At 49.2% G+C, this 15,537-nt stretch overlaps 1 protein-coding gene across 2 annotated transcripts in view; it reads right to left on the bottom strand.

Annotated features, from left to right (window-relative positions):
- The window catches only part of INTS1 (integrator complex subunit 1), a 35,769-nt gene that overhangs the window by 12,223 nt on the left and 8,009 nt on the right, over nucleotides 1-15,537 (bottom strand). The window contains exons 12-31 of one of the 2 annotated variants that reach the window (XM_039492252.1): nucleotides 15,072-15,180; nucleotides 14,291-14,411; nucleotides 13,383-13,460; nucleotides 12,683-12,837; nucleotides 11,351-11,447; nucleotides 10,491-10,582; nucleotides 10,043-10,103; nucleotides 9,426-9,623; nucleotides 9,028-9,157; nucleotides 8,526-8,705; nucleotides 8,288-8,437; nucleotides 7,165-7,344; nucleotides 6,851-6,955; nucleotides 5,599-5,766; nucleotides 5,357-5,468; nucleotides 3,584-3,742; nucleotides 1,885-2,031; nucleotides 1,385-1,483; nucleotides 836-960; nucleotides 167-421 (exon numbers count right to left, since the gene is read on the bottom strand). In XM_039492252.1, the coding sequence (XP_039348186.1) occupies nucleotides 167-421; nucleotides 836-960; nucleotides 1,385-1,483; nucleotides 1,885-2,031; nucleotides 3,584-3,742; nucleotides 5,357-5,468; nucleotides 5,599-5,766; nucleotides 6,851-6,955; nucleotides 7,165-7,344; nucleotides 8,288-8,437; nucleotides 8,526-8,705; nucleotides 9,028-9,157; nucleotides 9,426-9,623; nucleotides 10,043-10,103; nucleotides 10,491-10,582; nucleotides 11,351-11,447; nucleotides 12,683-12,837; nucleotides 13,383-13,460; nucleotides 14,291-14,411; nucleotides 15,072-15,180 (2,721 nt within the window). The remainder of the gene's footprint in view (nucleotides 1-166; nucleotides 422-835; nucleotides 961-1,384; nucleotides 1,484-1,884; nucleotides 2,032-3,583; nucleotides 3,743-5,356; nucleotides 5,469-5,598; nucleotides 5,767-6,850; nucleotides 6,956-7,164; nucleotides 7,345-8,287; nucleotides 8,438-8,525; nucleotides 8,706-9,027; nucleotides 9,158-9,425; nucleotides 9,624-10,042; nucleotides 10,104-10,490; nucleotides 10,583-11,350; nucleotides 11,448-12,682; nucleotides 12,838-13,382; nucleotides 13,461-14,290; nucleotides 14,412-15,071; nucleotides 15,181-15,537) is intronic. The other variant, XM_039492253.1, reaches the window with a different exon arrangement.

Genomic DNA, 15,537 nt, shown 5'->3' on the forward strand with positions numbered 1-15,537 from the left:
GCTCTGAAGGCTACTCTAGGGCGTTCCTGTACTGCAGTTACCAGTCCCAAAGAGCAAGGCTGCCAGTGCTACAGGCTGCTGGTTTCTAAAGGGTCTGAGCTTAACTGCTCCCTTCCCCTCTGCCCCAACTCCATGCTAGACACGTGCCCACTCCCACATGGCTCACCTGGTACTGGCACAGCTGACGCATCAGTGGGCAGGAGATAAAGTGGTTTCGGTGCATGGCCATCACCAGAGCTCCGCTATGTGGAGAGTTCATCAAGGCTGCCACTGCCTGGAGAAGACGCACTGAAATCCCTGTCACCTGTGTGTTCCCTTGGCGGATGCGAGCCAATTCCTGACCCAGTGCCTGCTGAAAGGCCAAGGAGATCGGGCGCGGGTTCGAATTCTGCCACCGGGGATCCGGGTTCAGTGGGAACAGCTGACAGAATATTGAAAGATGGCAGGCTTGTATGAGAACAAACACAAAAGGACCATCTGCACAATTAACAGCCACCGCCTATGGGGACGGGTTACATAGGGTTGTTCCCTGACATGGAGAAATCACACCTGGCTCTCACTGTTTACACTAGAGGGGACCTAACGGTACCTGCTTTCCAAATATTTTAGGGACCTAGGGAGGAACAGGCCAAGCAGTGTCTACACAGATCAAATAAGACTACTGATACTCCCTCCCCCCAAGCACTGTGAAAGCAAGTGGTCAGGGTTCATCAAACCAGGCTTAGAATGTAGGTGTTGGGTCTGGAAAAGGCACTGCAGCTGTTGGGCTCAGGGATACAGAAGGGAGCAGTTGCAGACAAACCTATTCTCTAAGTAACAGATGCAGTAGCAATACCTGAAGAAACATGCCCGCCAGGTCATCCTCAGGACCCAGGACCCGGATCTGAGTCAAGGCCCGGATCCTGCTCTGTCCTTGTGGAGTCTCAGGACTAGTTTTGGGCTTTGGAGTGTCAGCACTGTCTGCAGAGAGATTACAGGAACACTGTTCTAGGCAAGCGTCACCAATTGGGGCCCAAATGAAGAGATTTGCCCCAATTTTACAGACCCCAAACCAGTAGAAAGGTAAACAGCAGCCTTTTCTCCTTAGAGCAAACATGAGGAGATAAACAACATGGAGAAAAAAACAAGGGTAGAATTTGTTGTAATAAAATCCTCCAGAGAAACCAGAATTCCTCTCCTAGCCCAGGAGCGGAGATAAGGAAGTTCTAGCTGGGGCTGGTGTCCATTGGTGGAGCAGTTTGTAGGAAGGGGACTGATCTCCTCTTTCAGCCTGGGAGCAGCCTGAAGGACAACAAAGAGACCCACACTTCGGAAAGACAAAGGCTGAGGCGGAGGATTGGTCAGTTCTTTGTTGTGAGAGCGATTAGTGTATGTTGTGCAATACCTCGGCGTGTTGGCAGGGAGGTGGTGAGCAGGGAGTGGAAGGTCTGCCCCCCCGTAGCTCCTCTCTCATGCTGAACCTCTACGAGATGAGCCATGTAATCTGAAAAAGGCCAAAACATGAAGCTAGATACAAGATGCTGCCATGTGCACAGCTCCCATTCTGCAGGGAATTTACACACTCCTCTGCATTCCAAGTAAGCAGAGCAACCCCAGCAAGAACAAACCCTGTTTCCGAGACAACCAGAAATCACCCCCAAACAATCCCCGATCTCTCACGAGCCAAGCTAGAAAATGCTACACCCTTGAAAAAAAAATTCCAAGCCTACTCAGACAGGTCCCCATGGACAGCAATGGCTGCTAAGGCGGCCTTGACAGAGGTCAGGCTGAGCTATCTTGGATCCTACAAGGAAGCTGCAAAATGATTCAAGCTAACAAAGGAGGTTTTAAACAGCAGGTCTACAAAGAGACAGATTCCTAGACAGCCTAATCTTAAGATCTTACTCTTGTCCATGATGTTCTGCTCCAGTGTCTGTGGATCGTGGGACACTGCCTGATCCAGGTACTGCAGGAGTTTACTCATGCTGGAGACTGGGATCCCAAAGGACTGAACAAAGAGAAGCAGTTGCTGCGGTTCCAGATCCTGCAATGCTGAAACACACACACATGGCCAGTCAGAATCCTCAGGTTTCTGTCTCACTCACACATAGGACGACATGTTCGTTAGCAGGTCCATGTGGTTTTGGACACGCCATCAGTGACACCTTTACTAACAGGGCTGCACAGGACCTCAAGCCAACACTGACAGCTGCTTATGGGTTTCTCTTTGCCCTATACAGACTGCACAAATTTTCCTTCTTATTGCATTCTCCAGTTAATTCACCCCAGGGTTAATTTGATCCTCCATTTAATTTGATCAAAACCTCAGGAACCAAATCATTTGTATTAAAAATAACTGCCACCCTCTCTGTTGATGGCCGCAGGCAGGAATTATTGAATAATTCAATCACTGGTGAGAGAGCTGTCATTTAATTAGTAAGGAAGGGACAAAACCTCTGAATGCAAAGCATAGACAGCAATGAAGAGCCACCTGATGCTAAACGATGCAGCTATCCGTTATATTATTCAGGCACTGCTACTGACATTGTAAGCATCATCATGTGCTATGCACTCGCCCTCGTGGGCAGTTGTATGTTTTCTGCAGCTTAATTCAGTCAAAGGAATAGAAATGCATTTGGTTTAAGTAAAAGGAAGGTCCTCTAATTCCACATCCATTGCCCCCTTTAAAATAAGTGGCAGGGCTCAATAGTCAAGCTGGCAGTACAATCCTAAGAAGACTTTAGAGGCCGAACAGTTCCCCGGCCTGGTGCAAATGCCAAAGTCACAGTCAGTGCAAGACAGGCATGGACAGAGCTCAGAGGTAAGCAGAAAGAACAGCCTGCATTGTGCCAGGGGGCTTGATGATGGAGTGGAGAGCTGCCTAGAGAAGGCTCCCCACTCCCCCCTTGATTGAATGCTGCTGTTTATTCACCTTCCACTTGGATTGAACTGCAGGAGCCTGACGCCAGTTGGCCCCAGTCCTTAAAGGCTTTATACTAATCTCCATGTACCAGTGCACCCCTCCCCCAGGAAGACAAAGGGATTGTAGGTAGATAACACAGACTAGCATATAAGGGGGAAGCGAAGAGTTTTCACCAGTGGTTCTCAACCTATCTACCATTGTGGGCCACATACACAGTTCTCTCTGTGTTATGTGGGCTGCAGCCACACAATATATATACTACCTGTATAGCCCTGAGGATGTCACATGGGCCGCAACTGTGTGAGGATTGGGCGGCACACGGCCCATGAGCTGAGAACCACTGGTCTACACACACGTCCCCGCTTGGACTAGCCCAAAGTCCCTAAGTCTCTGTTGGAGGGCAGTGGAAGCCCTTTAGCAAACAGCCTAATGAAGAAAGGCAAGAGGCCTGTGCTTGGAGCGCCTCTGCTGAAAAGAAAGAAATTCAAATCTGCTAACAACAGACACTCCCCTCTATTCCTCCACTCATCTCTTGGGACCCCACCAGAGGTATCTCCAGCACCTGTGGGATGAAGACTGCTGATAAAAGGAGATGGGCTAATGTTTCAATGCAGCATTTCCAAATCTTTCATAGACTTTGGCAACCCAACCCCCAGCATGTGTCCCTTGGGCCCCACTCACCTGCATCCACTAGGCGAGGGACCTCCGAGCGGATCATGCGCAGCTTCAGCCAGTCAGGAAGCAGCAGGGCCTCCTCTGACGTGTCAACAAGAAAGGCAGTGGGGAGGGGCTTCTTCTCTGGGAACCAAATGTCCAGCAAGGCGCAAAAGTCACCTTCCCCTGCACACAAGAACAGTTACAAAAGTTATTCCACATGCATATTATACATGCTGATATACCCCACCCTTCTCAGCATGAACCAGATCACTTCCTTGCTGAGAGGCCACGAACAACCATTCTGTTTCAGCAACGAAAGACAAGCTTAAATTTGGTAAGAGGAATGTGAGCCATATGCCAAATGGCCTGGCTCCCACGCTACACTGGGGAAGAGAGTTCCCATCAGTATCTTTAAAATTGGATGGTGCCAATAAAAACAATCTTCAAACATAACCCGCTGAACTGAACAACGGATTTGAAATGTGCCCGACAGCTCCTAGGCTATTTTGTGTTACTTGCTGAGCAGAGACAAGGTGCTTAAATCAAATAGAGAAAAAAGTACCACATACGTTTCTTTGTAATCTTAACAGGCTCGCAACATGTCCAGAAATACGTGAATTTGTAAGCCCTGCACTCCCTGCCCCGTAAATCTCCTCTGGTTGCTGCTCTGAATTGTTGTCTAGTCTAGTATTTAGAATGCAAGCTCTTTGGGGCAGATACATGCCTTGTTTGCGAGGTACCTTGTACACTGCTGGGCACTCCAGTTATAACAAACAGCAACGCAGAAGAATACAGACACCAAATGAAATTAATAGGTAGCAGGTTTAAAACAAAAACAAGAAAGTTTTTTTCATGCAACGCACTGTCAACCTCTGGAACTCCTTGCCAGACGGTGTTGTGAAGGCCAATACTATAACCAGGTTCAAAAGGGAGCTAGATAGATTCATGGAAGATAGGTCCATCAATGGCTATTAGCCAGGATGGGCAGGAATGGTGTCCCTAGCCTCTGTTTGCCAGAAGCTGGGATTGGGTGACAAGGCATGGAACACTTGATGATAACCTGTCTGTTCATTCCCTTTGGGGCACCTGCCATTGGCCACTGTCAGAGACAGGATTCTGGGCTTGATAGACCTTTGGTCTGACCCAGTATGGCCGTTCTTATATTCTTATGTTAAACTCTACGTCACACTTCTTAGTCCATGCTCCTTGGTTTCACAGCAAGCACTGAGCTAGACATGACCAAGAAGCAATAACCAGGGTGGGATGCAAGTTACTTCCACACATATGCCACATAGCCAGGTATTTGGAGCGTCTAGTAAAAATGTAAAAGCAGTATGCAGAATTTTGAAGAGAGGTAGGTTTTATTATTGGCTTTGATATAGATAGCTGAGGACACTGCAGGGGGTACCAATCAATATCAGAGATGGCTCACAAGGAGGTAATTCCTCAAGCATGGGGCACAGGTCACTTGCAGGTTTAAACTAGAGTAAATGGTGGATTCTCTGTAACTTGAAGACTTTAAACCATGATTTGAGGATTTCAGTAACTCAGCCAGAGGTGAGGGGTCTATTTCAGGAGTGAGTGAGGTTCTGTGGCCTGCAAAGTGCAGGAAGTCACACTAGATGATCATGATGGTTCTGACTTTAAAGTCTACGAGTTTAAGTGTCCTGGCTTCCTGAGCAGTGCAGGGTGAGGACCCAACTGCCTCCTTCTCCAGGATGGTGAAGGCTGGAGGAAGTAACATCCATGACTCAGAGCAGTGATTCATGTGAATCGGTTTCAACGCACATTACTAACCTTGAGGTGGTCCCAGCGTCAGCAGAATGACCATCGCATGGACCACAAGAATGTGCATGGTGGCTGTTTCCCCACTAGTCCAGCGAAGGAACACCTGATCCTGGGACTCAGACTACAGGAGGGGAACGCAAAATAAGTAACCATGAAAGAAAGCACAGAAATATGAATGCTAGGAGAGCTAGAGAGACGCAGACAGCTGGAGGGAAGAGAAGGACCCAAAGAAGATAGAGGGAGATGCTTACCCAGCTGTACACCTCCTCCCCTTCCTTGCTCTGGCGCATGCGCTTAACGTAGCAAGAGAAGATGGAGAGCAGAGCAACCAGCACTGCCTCTGACTCAGCACAGTACGAGAGTTTCGAGAAGAGATGAGACATGATGGTGGAGCGTTCCACTATGAGCCTGGCCACATCCTGCAGGGAGAAAAGACCTGTCAAAATCTTCACACGGGCTCACCCTGGCACTCCTGCCTCACTCCCTAGTCCTCTCCAGCTTTGATTGCTGGAAAAGCTATTTGCCCACCTGGTCCTGCCCTGGATCAATCCACTGGTCCATCTTGCCACATAAGGGCCACGGGGATGTTATGGATGGAACTGCAATCTTTGGAATAGGTGTGCAACACTGGAGCAGGTGTAGCACAAATCATCTTCCTTCCTTATAACCGACAATGCCCCCTCTGCTATGGCATATCCCAACTTCCATACACCTATAGCACAGGGGTGTTACCAGGTTTAGTCAGGCGGAAGATTTGTCATGGTTGTTAGAGGACTCAGCGATCCCATGATTTTTGTTAAAATATAACAACAATCGTAACTTAAGACACCTGAGCACACGGGCACACAGAGCCTGGAGACCAGACCACATGACTCCCAGGAGGCAAAGAACGATTCAATAGATTCTCCAGGAGACCCACCCCCCACCACGGGGAAATCACCAAGGCAGAACAGAACCCCCCACGAAACGCAAGAAAGTGCTGGCAAGGCACCCTTTAAAATCTGTGAACAAAGGAAGATGCCAAGTACCAAGATGGGCCAAAGGATATTAAAAAATTCAGAACTCCTCTTTGATTACTACAAAATGTGCCCGACTTGTCATGTTATGCCTCACTCCCAATTTCCCAACATTTATCATATACCTAGGTATTAATGGCAAACACTCTCCAACTGGGTCCAGAGACTGCGTGCTCTATTAGGGTGGGGATTATTATTATTATTTTTTTAAACCAACCTATATTCTCAAATTCACCATCCTATTGCGGATGGCTACTCACCTCCCAAATCAGAAAGTCATGTGCAGTCTGACTTCCAATGTGAGACACATGAAAGAAACAAGACACCCCCGCGTGTGGCTTGTAAACTCATTAACAGGTAGCTAGTTTGTACAGGAAGTCTCTAGCTCAGTTATAATAGATCTCTAAGTTATGAGCCTGTGGTCGTTACAGCGCAGAGAGGTGTGAGCTACAGCGTTTCCATGTGACCCCTCAATCCCTTCTCTTACCAGAGAGAGATCATTGTGCTGCCCCTGATCCTCTATGGGGGCGTGCTGGGATAGGTACACCAAATAAGCACTGATGGTCTGAGGATCGGTCTCCATGTGGATGGCCTGGAACAAGAGGTTTTCCAGTTAGTGATCATTAGACAATAGCAACAAGCAGTAACAAGTTAGGGAACATCCCTTATTCCAATATATACACACATCCATTTGGTTCAGTTTAGCATCAATAGGGCAGAGAACACTCTGCCTTCAGAGCAGGCCATTCTTATCCCTGCCCCACCTCCCCAATACCTCCAGTTGCTCCTAGTCAACTTTACCTGTTGCAAGGCAATAGATGTAGTTGCCCTAACACTGTCAAACAACGGCAGCCTCGGCAGGTCTCTTAGCAGCCACTGGTATCCCTGCAGGAGTTCAGAGTCACCAGAATCTTCCTCCATAGGATGCTCTTTTTCCTCTCTATCACGCAAGCCCCCTTCCGACAGCACCAAGGACAGACCCTGCAGGGAGATGTACAATGGACAAAGCCCATATATATAAAGCAACAGCTGGGTCAGCATTTTCATACTGAACCATAAACCAAGAACCCCAAAATGGAAACAGAGCTTCAAATTCCATCCACTGACAACCTGAAGGTGATGTGTATGTATCACAGAAAGAAACATGGACTCCAGGTCACTGGGACTGGCCATTTGTGTTTTAGCAGCAACCAAAAGAACTCTCTACTTAACAGTTACCCCGGGGGAGGTTTCAGACTACTGTACAGCGTGATAACACTCAACATGGAACACAGGTGAGGAGAGCACCTCTCTATTGTCCTCGTGGTACCATGTATGTTCAGAGAAGTCTGCAGTCAGTAGCAGTTTCCCCATTTACACTCTATTGGGAGTACCCCAAGGACAACAACAGAGGATGATTTCCCCAAGAACCTCAGGATCTGCAGTCTAGATTCTGCACACTTAGGAGCTGCACCTTAATCCCAGCTTAAGTGAACATACTCAAAAGGACATCAAAAGAAAAACCAGCTTCCGAACAGAGGTGGTGTTTTAACAGCAAAGAGCAACAATCAACTTGGTACATTTAGGGAGACCTTGAGGTAGGCTACCCAGCAAGGGTGGCCTCCAATACACATTTTACTGTATTGCACCTGGACAATCTGCTCGCTTGGAAGGACAGGACTCTGCAGCCCTGCCTGAGCAAAGGTGAGAGCAAAGCGCCAGTGTCATTTGTGAGGTCTAGGAAACAGGAGGGAAGAGTTCAAATGGACAAACGAGGACGGAGCAAGGTTCTTGCCTTTAGCTAAAGGGCAGCATGCAGAAAATGAGGAATAGCCGACCCATTCAAAAGCCCCTCCAGGCCCAAGTGCTTTCTGAAGCCATTAAGTGAGAGACTCTGCCCATCATTCCTGGAAAACCCAAACCAGTTACTGTCTGTTCTTCTTACCTTCATGGCCAGCACTCGGGAGGCCACCTGAGAGGAACTGAGGCGCCGCAGGAAGTAGTCCAGCACCTCACATGTGGTCTGCTCATCAGCTCTGGGGCCCAAGAGCAGGTCCTGCAGGCGCCCAAGCAGCTGCCTCTGCTTCTGCTGTCTCTGGAAAGAGAAGGTATCCGTCCAATGGGATCAACTCAGAACCAGGCCACTCAAATACCTGAAGCAACCAACCCAGGAGGCCACTTACCTGGCGTTTCTTGGCACGCTGCTCTTTACTTTCTCCCTCCTCCTCTTCCTCGCCTGAGGCAGATTCATCAGCAGCATCATGCAGCAGGAACTCACAAAGACATTGCACCGGAAGAACATCCAAGGAGCCCTCACTGGACTGAACCAGGTCTGCTAGCCATGGCATTGATTGGGACGAGGCCTAGGGAACAGGACAGATACAATGAAGGGCTGGAAAACCCAGGATCTCCTGCACGTTTACCATTGCACTGACTGGAGAAGGGTCTCCCATTAGTTCTCAAGCAGCAGAAGGCAATTCTCCCCTCCTCCCCCCCCATCTGGGGGAGAGAAATAAGCCACTTTTCCTTGCATCTGATTCATCTCCTGCTTTCTGCCCCCACAGGTCCCATAAACCCAGGCTTCAGGCCCCTGCATTACTGGGATACCTCCCTGCAGCAGCTCCTATACTTCCTCCAAGCTAAAGAGAGGCCAATTCCAGTCTCTCACATCCTCAGGAAACCCACCTGCCTCTGAATGATGTTGAGTAGAAAGTCTGGGTGGCGGCTGCGGCACAGGAGGTGTCCTAAGCGGAGAGACTGATTTAGGCTTTTCACCTGCTCCAGGACATGTGGTGGAGGTCTGCGTGGGGGGCCCCTGCCAGAGAAACAAGGAGCCTTACACACAGCTAATCCCACTCTCACAAAGATACAGACATGCACTGACTCATCAGTGCATAAAACCCACACGTGTGACAGAAGGGGTAGGAAGCCGTCCAAATGGAGAGGGCACATCTCATTTGCGCTACACAGGCACCAAAGCCTCTCTCACCTCGGCCAGTCACCACTTGGTTTCTTCCTGTCTGAGGATGCCACTACAAGGGTGGGAACTCCCTGACTGTACCAGAGTGGAGAAGACTACTCACTGGGGGTCCAGACTGGTGAGCTGGGACAGCAAGAGGCTGCTGCTCTCTGTAATAGTCTGCTTTGTAGATGCAGCAGCCAGATGACCCTCAAATGCAAGAATCTCCTGCTTTTCCCGCTGGGATATTTGGAGCTCACGATTAATCATCTCTGTGCGGGTCTCCTCATCCGTCAGAGTGCAGGGGGGATAGGAGTAATTACTGTGAAGAAGAGGCACAAAAATGATTTGACCCTCTGTGCTATAAATTCTGCACTGAGCAAAGAGTCAAAATGCCACAGTGTTCTTGGTTCAACCAGACAACATGAAAATACTAATGGACCTTTTGAATGTGGATGAAAAGCCAAGCCCTTTCCAACAAGCCATGTCCCATGCATCCCTTGATCTCTCAGAGCCTGGCTTCACTGCCCATCAGTGACAGCTGAGGGAGGTGCCCTCGCTCTTTCTAGGCTCAGCCACAGCTGCTGTCCAGCTGGTTTCACTTCTGTAAGCTCTGTGCCAAACCTCATCCCCCCCCATCCCTCAGACAGAGAAAGGAAGAAGCCATCAGGTGCAAACTTGGTTCAGAAATTCGTTCTCTTCAGGAGTGGGATGAAACGGAAAGAGCTGAACAACACTCACTTAGTCATGACCATTTCCATGAGCATCTTTAGCGTGGGATACTCCTCCCAGGCAGCCAACCCTGCAACCCAGGAGAAAAGGGCGGTCAGGGGATTAGACACCCAGTCAGAATATTTGCTGAGATGTGTGTGCACGGAGCATACCACACTCCCTCCCCATCCCCCTCAGACTCGTTCCCTCACACACACAAACAGAACAGGGGCACTCACAACTAATCCCCCTGCTCACACTATGCTCCACTTACCACCTAATCCAAATTCCTTCTAGACATGCCCACAACCTGCAAAGCTCTGCTTACGCAAAGCATATGCATCAGCGTGGAGTCATGCAACAACAAAATCTAGCCATCCTCATGTGTATCTTCAGCTGAGACAGCAGGAGTCAGCAGAGCCCCCTCCTGTGACACACTTCAGCTGCGCTGGTGCTCTGAGAAGTGCTCATAACTCACCAATGTTTTCAGGGTTGAATGCGGCCACTACCAGGAGGAGAGGCCAAGCCTTCCAGTAGAGGGTAGAGATGGCTAGATTTGGAGGCTGATACCTGAAAAAGCCATTGGCAGAACCAAGTTATTTGTATTCAGAGTTGCCTGTTCTAACCACTAGACCAGTGGTTCTCAACTTATTACACATTGTGGGCCGCATATGTGGCTCAAGTGTTACCTGGGCTGCAGGGGCCAGGTGGCAGGGCAGCGGCAGCCCGGATCCTGACCCTGGACCCCGGGGTGCTGGCCAGCCAGCTACATGACCCAGACCCCATGGGGCCAGCCAGCAGCCCTGACCCCAGAACCAGTGTGGTGGGCCGGCTGCCCTGACACCGACCCTGCTGGGAGGCGGGGCAACCAGGAACCTGGCGGATCCCTGCATGAGGGCAGGCCTTTAGCACACAGCTGAGCTGGGCCACAGTTATGTGCTAATTGGGCCACATGCGGCCCGCGGGTTGAGAACCGCTGCACTAGACACATTGCTTCTCTGCTTAGTTTTTCACTGTTTGCATTCAGCATTGTCAGAGTCCTGCAGACATTTCAAGTGAGTTCCCTTCTCAAGTGAGTGTGCACAGGGACCTGGAAGGATCAGCTGCAAATACCCACACAGACAAATGTCAGAGCTTCTCCAGAGGGAAGTCCCTACCAAGCCCAGTCACTGGGAATCAGCTCAAATGTACAGATCCCACCTTCTGCTCCCCAGAAATTCCCACCAGATCAAGACATTATTACCAGCTTATTCTAGGGAAGGGTTCCAGTACTCTCGGAAACAAGGTGAGCAGGGACTAGAACGTTGCAACTAAGAGTTGTGCATCTACAAGCCTTACCCTGGGGGAAGCTGGATGTTCTCCGGATGATGATAAGTACACAGATTTAAGACTGCATCAATCAGTTGGATTCTCTCCACCCTCAGGACCTCTACATCTAAAGTGGGAAGAGAACAAACAGGTTATAGACGTGGGTACTTGGCTGATAGTGCTTAAGGAAACATGTTAATAAGCTGTACTGAAAGGCTAACCTCAAATTATTCTACTATCACAGGCTTTGGGAACAATCAATGTTTATGAAGAAATCAGGATCAGGAACAGCTCTATAATTAAATATATATTGAGTTTTTCAGCTAAAGATGAGTTTTAAGTTCTTTGATTAGGAAAAACATTTTTCAAACCTAACAAGCACTGCACTATTTACTTCTAGGGAACAGATTTAGAAGAAAATTAACAGTAAATCCGTTTAGGAGTTCAGAGAAGTGAAAAATGCCCTTTTTCAATCCAGGTCTGCTGTCTGACCGTTCTGGGCCCCTCTAACTTACAAACAACTGTTTCAACATTTGAAATGATGCAGCATTTAGAGCATTAATACCTTGTGACTGACCACATTTTCATTGGTGTGTCTAACAACAGAGTCTAGTTTTTTCACTTTTTAGACTTGTATGTTTACTGCTCAATGCCCAGAGTATGCTATGTGCTTTAGAGACATGCTATGACACCACCCTCAACTCTGCCCCAGACACACTTGCAATCAACACATACAGCTCAAATCACATGGTTATATTAGTCTGAGTGATAGCCACACTGACAGAGTTCATAACTACACCTGCTTGGCCAGGTGATTTGTGAAGGTGATCTGTCACAAGTCAATACTGAATATAAGCTGCAAGTCCAAAAGAATACTTTAGTCAATCACCTTAACTCTTTTTTTTTTTAGGGTTTAGAATATTTTTAATTGACTTTTATGCTCTACATAAGTGTTAGACTGTAAAAACGTTAGTTTTCTCTGGGTAATAACGATCACACTATTTAGCCCTTATACAGCCAGTAATTAGCAAATAATAACCCACTGTGGAGGTGTGTTTAGCTCAATTTCGCGGTGGCAGGGAGATGAGTGACTTGCCCAAAGACAGAGAGAGAGCCAGTGGCAGAAAGTTCCTGGCTCCTAGTCGTGTGCTTCAACAACTAGATCAAAATGCTCTTCCCCAGTCTAATGCAGATGGATTACTATCTGCTCCAACCATTCTGAGCAGTGGTACACGTGCACTGGAGACTCTCTCAGAGCCACGTGGAGGAGGGACAGGAGTGTGACAGGCTACCCGCTCTCAACAGGGCAGGAATTGCTATGTCACCAAATCATTTTCACACAGCCCTGCGCAGCATTCCTACCGTCTGCTTGCACAGCCGCCGCCCGCTTCACCAAGTGGTCAGCAAGCTCCATGGCATCGGCAGGGCCGAGAGGTGACCGTGACAAACCAATGACAAGGATCCGCATGAGCGTGTCTTCAAGGATAGGCACCTCAGAGCAGAGGCGCAGGAAGAAGCTGGGAATGAGAAATAGAAAGAAGGCAGTGACCCACTGCCCAAAGAAAGGGTAACCTTTCCTGATTGCAGCCTGGGGCTGGGCTCGTATTGCTTGGACATGGAACCAGTGAGAGCAGAGGAGAGCCACGATAGCCCATGTTAATGCCAAGGAAAATGCTCGCATCCCCCAGCTTAGTCACATACGAGAACAAGCCCCCTTCCAGAACATGGTTTAGTTTGCTCCCTGCAATTGAATTTTACAGACTCAGACAAGCAGGCTTCCGCTCCGCAGCGCACCACACACAATGCAGGGCCATTCTCCCTGCAGCCAAAGCACCAACCAGTGTGGGGATGGGGGGAGGAGGAAGAGGGGCAGGTGAAGACTGGAGAAACCCCATCTTCTGTGAGAACCGACAGGGACAATGAAAACCTCAGCAGAGCAGATGTCTCCAAGACAGAGTTATGGGGAGCTTAGTTAAGCACCAGAAATGTCTGATTTCTCCTCTCCTTGCTGCCACAGCTCTGCCCATGGAAACCCAATTGCAAGCGAGGTGCATGCACTTACTTGCGGTCGCTCTCAGGGGGCCAGTTGTCCCATTTGTAGTAGGTCTCTGGCTGCTCCGTGAACAGCACCTTGTGGAGACTGCAGAGAGAAACAATACTAAACTCTCAAAACCCAGTGCACCTTTCCCCGGTGTGTGAACTGAGAGCCCTGGGGGCTGGAGCACAATACAATCCACAGAAGAATATACGATACAGGCAACAGCCAGGTGAGCCTCCCCACACTGCTAACGTGCCCCAACCCTGACCCGGAAGGACTCCCTCCCCAGGCAAGAGGAAAGTTCTGCCAAGACTAACCAGGGGAACAGTTAGTACCAATTGCAATGGCGATGGGTGGTGCAATATGCACGCTGTCTTCAGTACTTCCAAGGAGACCCCGATAGCCATCAGGTGGGAACAGATTTCAGTTATTACCGACCTCGGCTGAGCTGACTGATCTTTTGGTCCCATTACCAAAGCCTCAAACCATCTAATCCCCTGTAGTACAAGGGCAGAAAGTCTCGGAGACAGAGCTCTATCTGGTTTCCACTCTGTTCAAGAACTTCCTGTCTAGGGACCTTTCTCTCCATTATCAGATCAGATCAAAACACAGGGCCAAAGGGGCTGTTTCCTTGACAGCATAATTGGAATGTGAATACTGTGGCAATACTATCTAAAGCCTTTGGCATTAAAGTTTGTACAGAAGTGCATGTGAAATCCCGAAGGGAAAGCAAATCCATCTCCCTACCGCCAGGGCAGAGCGTTCCTGCTGCTTGGCTGTTGGGGTGGGAGGAGACACTCCAGTTGCTCTCAGGAGCACACGCACTATCTCTATGTAGCATGTTTAGTAGAGTCAGTGATGCAGCTTGGGGGTGTGGGGGTGTTTCCAGAGCAGGTTTGCTAGGAACCGCTCCATTCAACAGAACCTCATACCAGTGCACGTAGTCCTTTGGAGCCAGTTTGCTGATAGATGGAACTACTGTGTGGAGCCACCAGACAGCGTCGCGCTGGATGGCGGCAATCTGGTTTTGGAAGGAACGCAGCACCTCCAAGTCTGAAACAGACATACACTCAGGTCAGGAACTCGGTACGTATTTCACAGCCCCCTGGGAAGCTGGGGGGGTGGCTGTTATGAACAGCCATCTCACCAGCAGATGACTCCAGGGAGTCAGCAGTGACTAACCTGGCGAGAGGCCCAGCACACTAGACCAGCTAACCATCAGCACCCACCACTGCACATTTGGTAGCAGAGGGGGCTTTCTGGAACCACCCTTGGGAACTAGAATAAACCCTGGGACATTTGAGCAGAAATGCAGGGCTGAGACAAGGACACGTACAGGCAGCAGCTTTCCTGTTAGTCCAAATAGTTGGCTCTCAGATATTTTATAATTTTCACAGCTGCTCCATCATACAAAAGCCAGGTTTCTGAACTGTCCTCCCCACCCCAACTTAGTCTCCCTTTCCCCCTCCTAGTACAGGTCTTCCTGCCACTGTTTTCTATGGCTATTACAAGCACCTCTGCTCTGAGTGATTCCCAGTGTTGACTGTGCATCCAGCTGGTAGATTTATTAAGATGTGGCCCATCACACTCCAACTCCACCAGCCAGGATTCTAGGGATCCTCTCCGACAGCCTCACTACTCCCCGCCAGCACTTCTGGATGTTCGCTACCCCACATGTCCGACGTTCAAATGAATCCAGGTTAGGAGGCTTACTCTTTTTCTCTCCTTTGTCCCATGCAATCCCAGCCTCCTTCACCTGAGCCGTGATGCCGAGCATCATGGAGACAGCCAGCAGGTCAGTTATGTGGATGACAAACCGCTCCTAAAAAAAAAGATCACTATAGTTGATATCCCAGCTGCATCTGGAGGAGGAGTGCCCATCATCCAAAGGTGCACCCGCTGCCAGAGATGGCTGTAAAATCATGCAGGATGCAGAGGCAATGCAGGGGTGTCAGTGAGGGGGTATTGGGACAGGAAGGAGGGCTCGTAAGTCTAAACAGTGTGGACAGGGAAGAGGGACTGGAACGTGGCCACTAAACTGCAAGAAGCAATAGCCAAGCTATACAGACAAGAAGGAAAGGGGACGAAGCATGTCCCCCTGAGCAATGTCATGGGGGAAATAAGCAAGAGAAGAGAGCAGGTAAGTCACGTAGAATAGAAGGGAGAGCAAGAGAGCACT

This window comes from Mauremys reevesii, linkage group 10, assembly GCF_016161935.1.
Source record: "Mauremys reevesii isolate NIE-2019 linkage group 10, ASM1616193v1, whole genome shotgun sequence".
Classification (NCBI taxonomy): domain Eukaryota; kingdom Metazoa; phylum Chordata; order Testudines; family Geoemydidae; genus Mauremys; species Mauremys reevesii.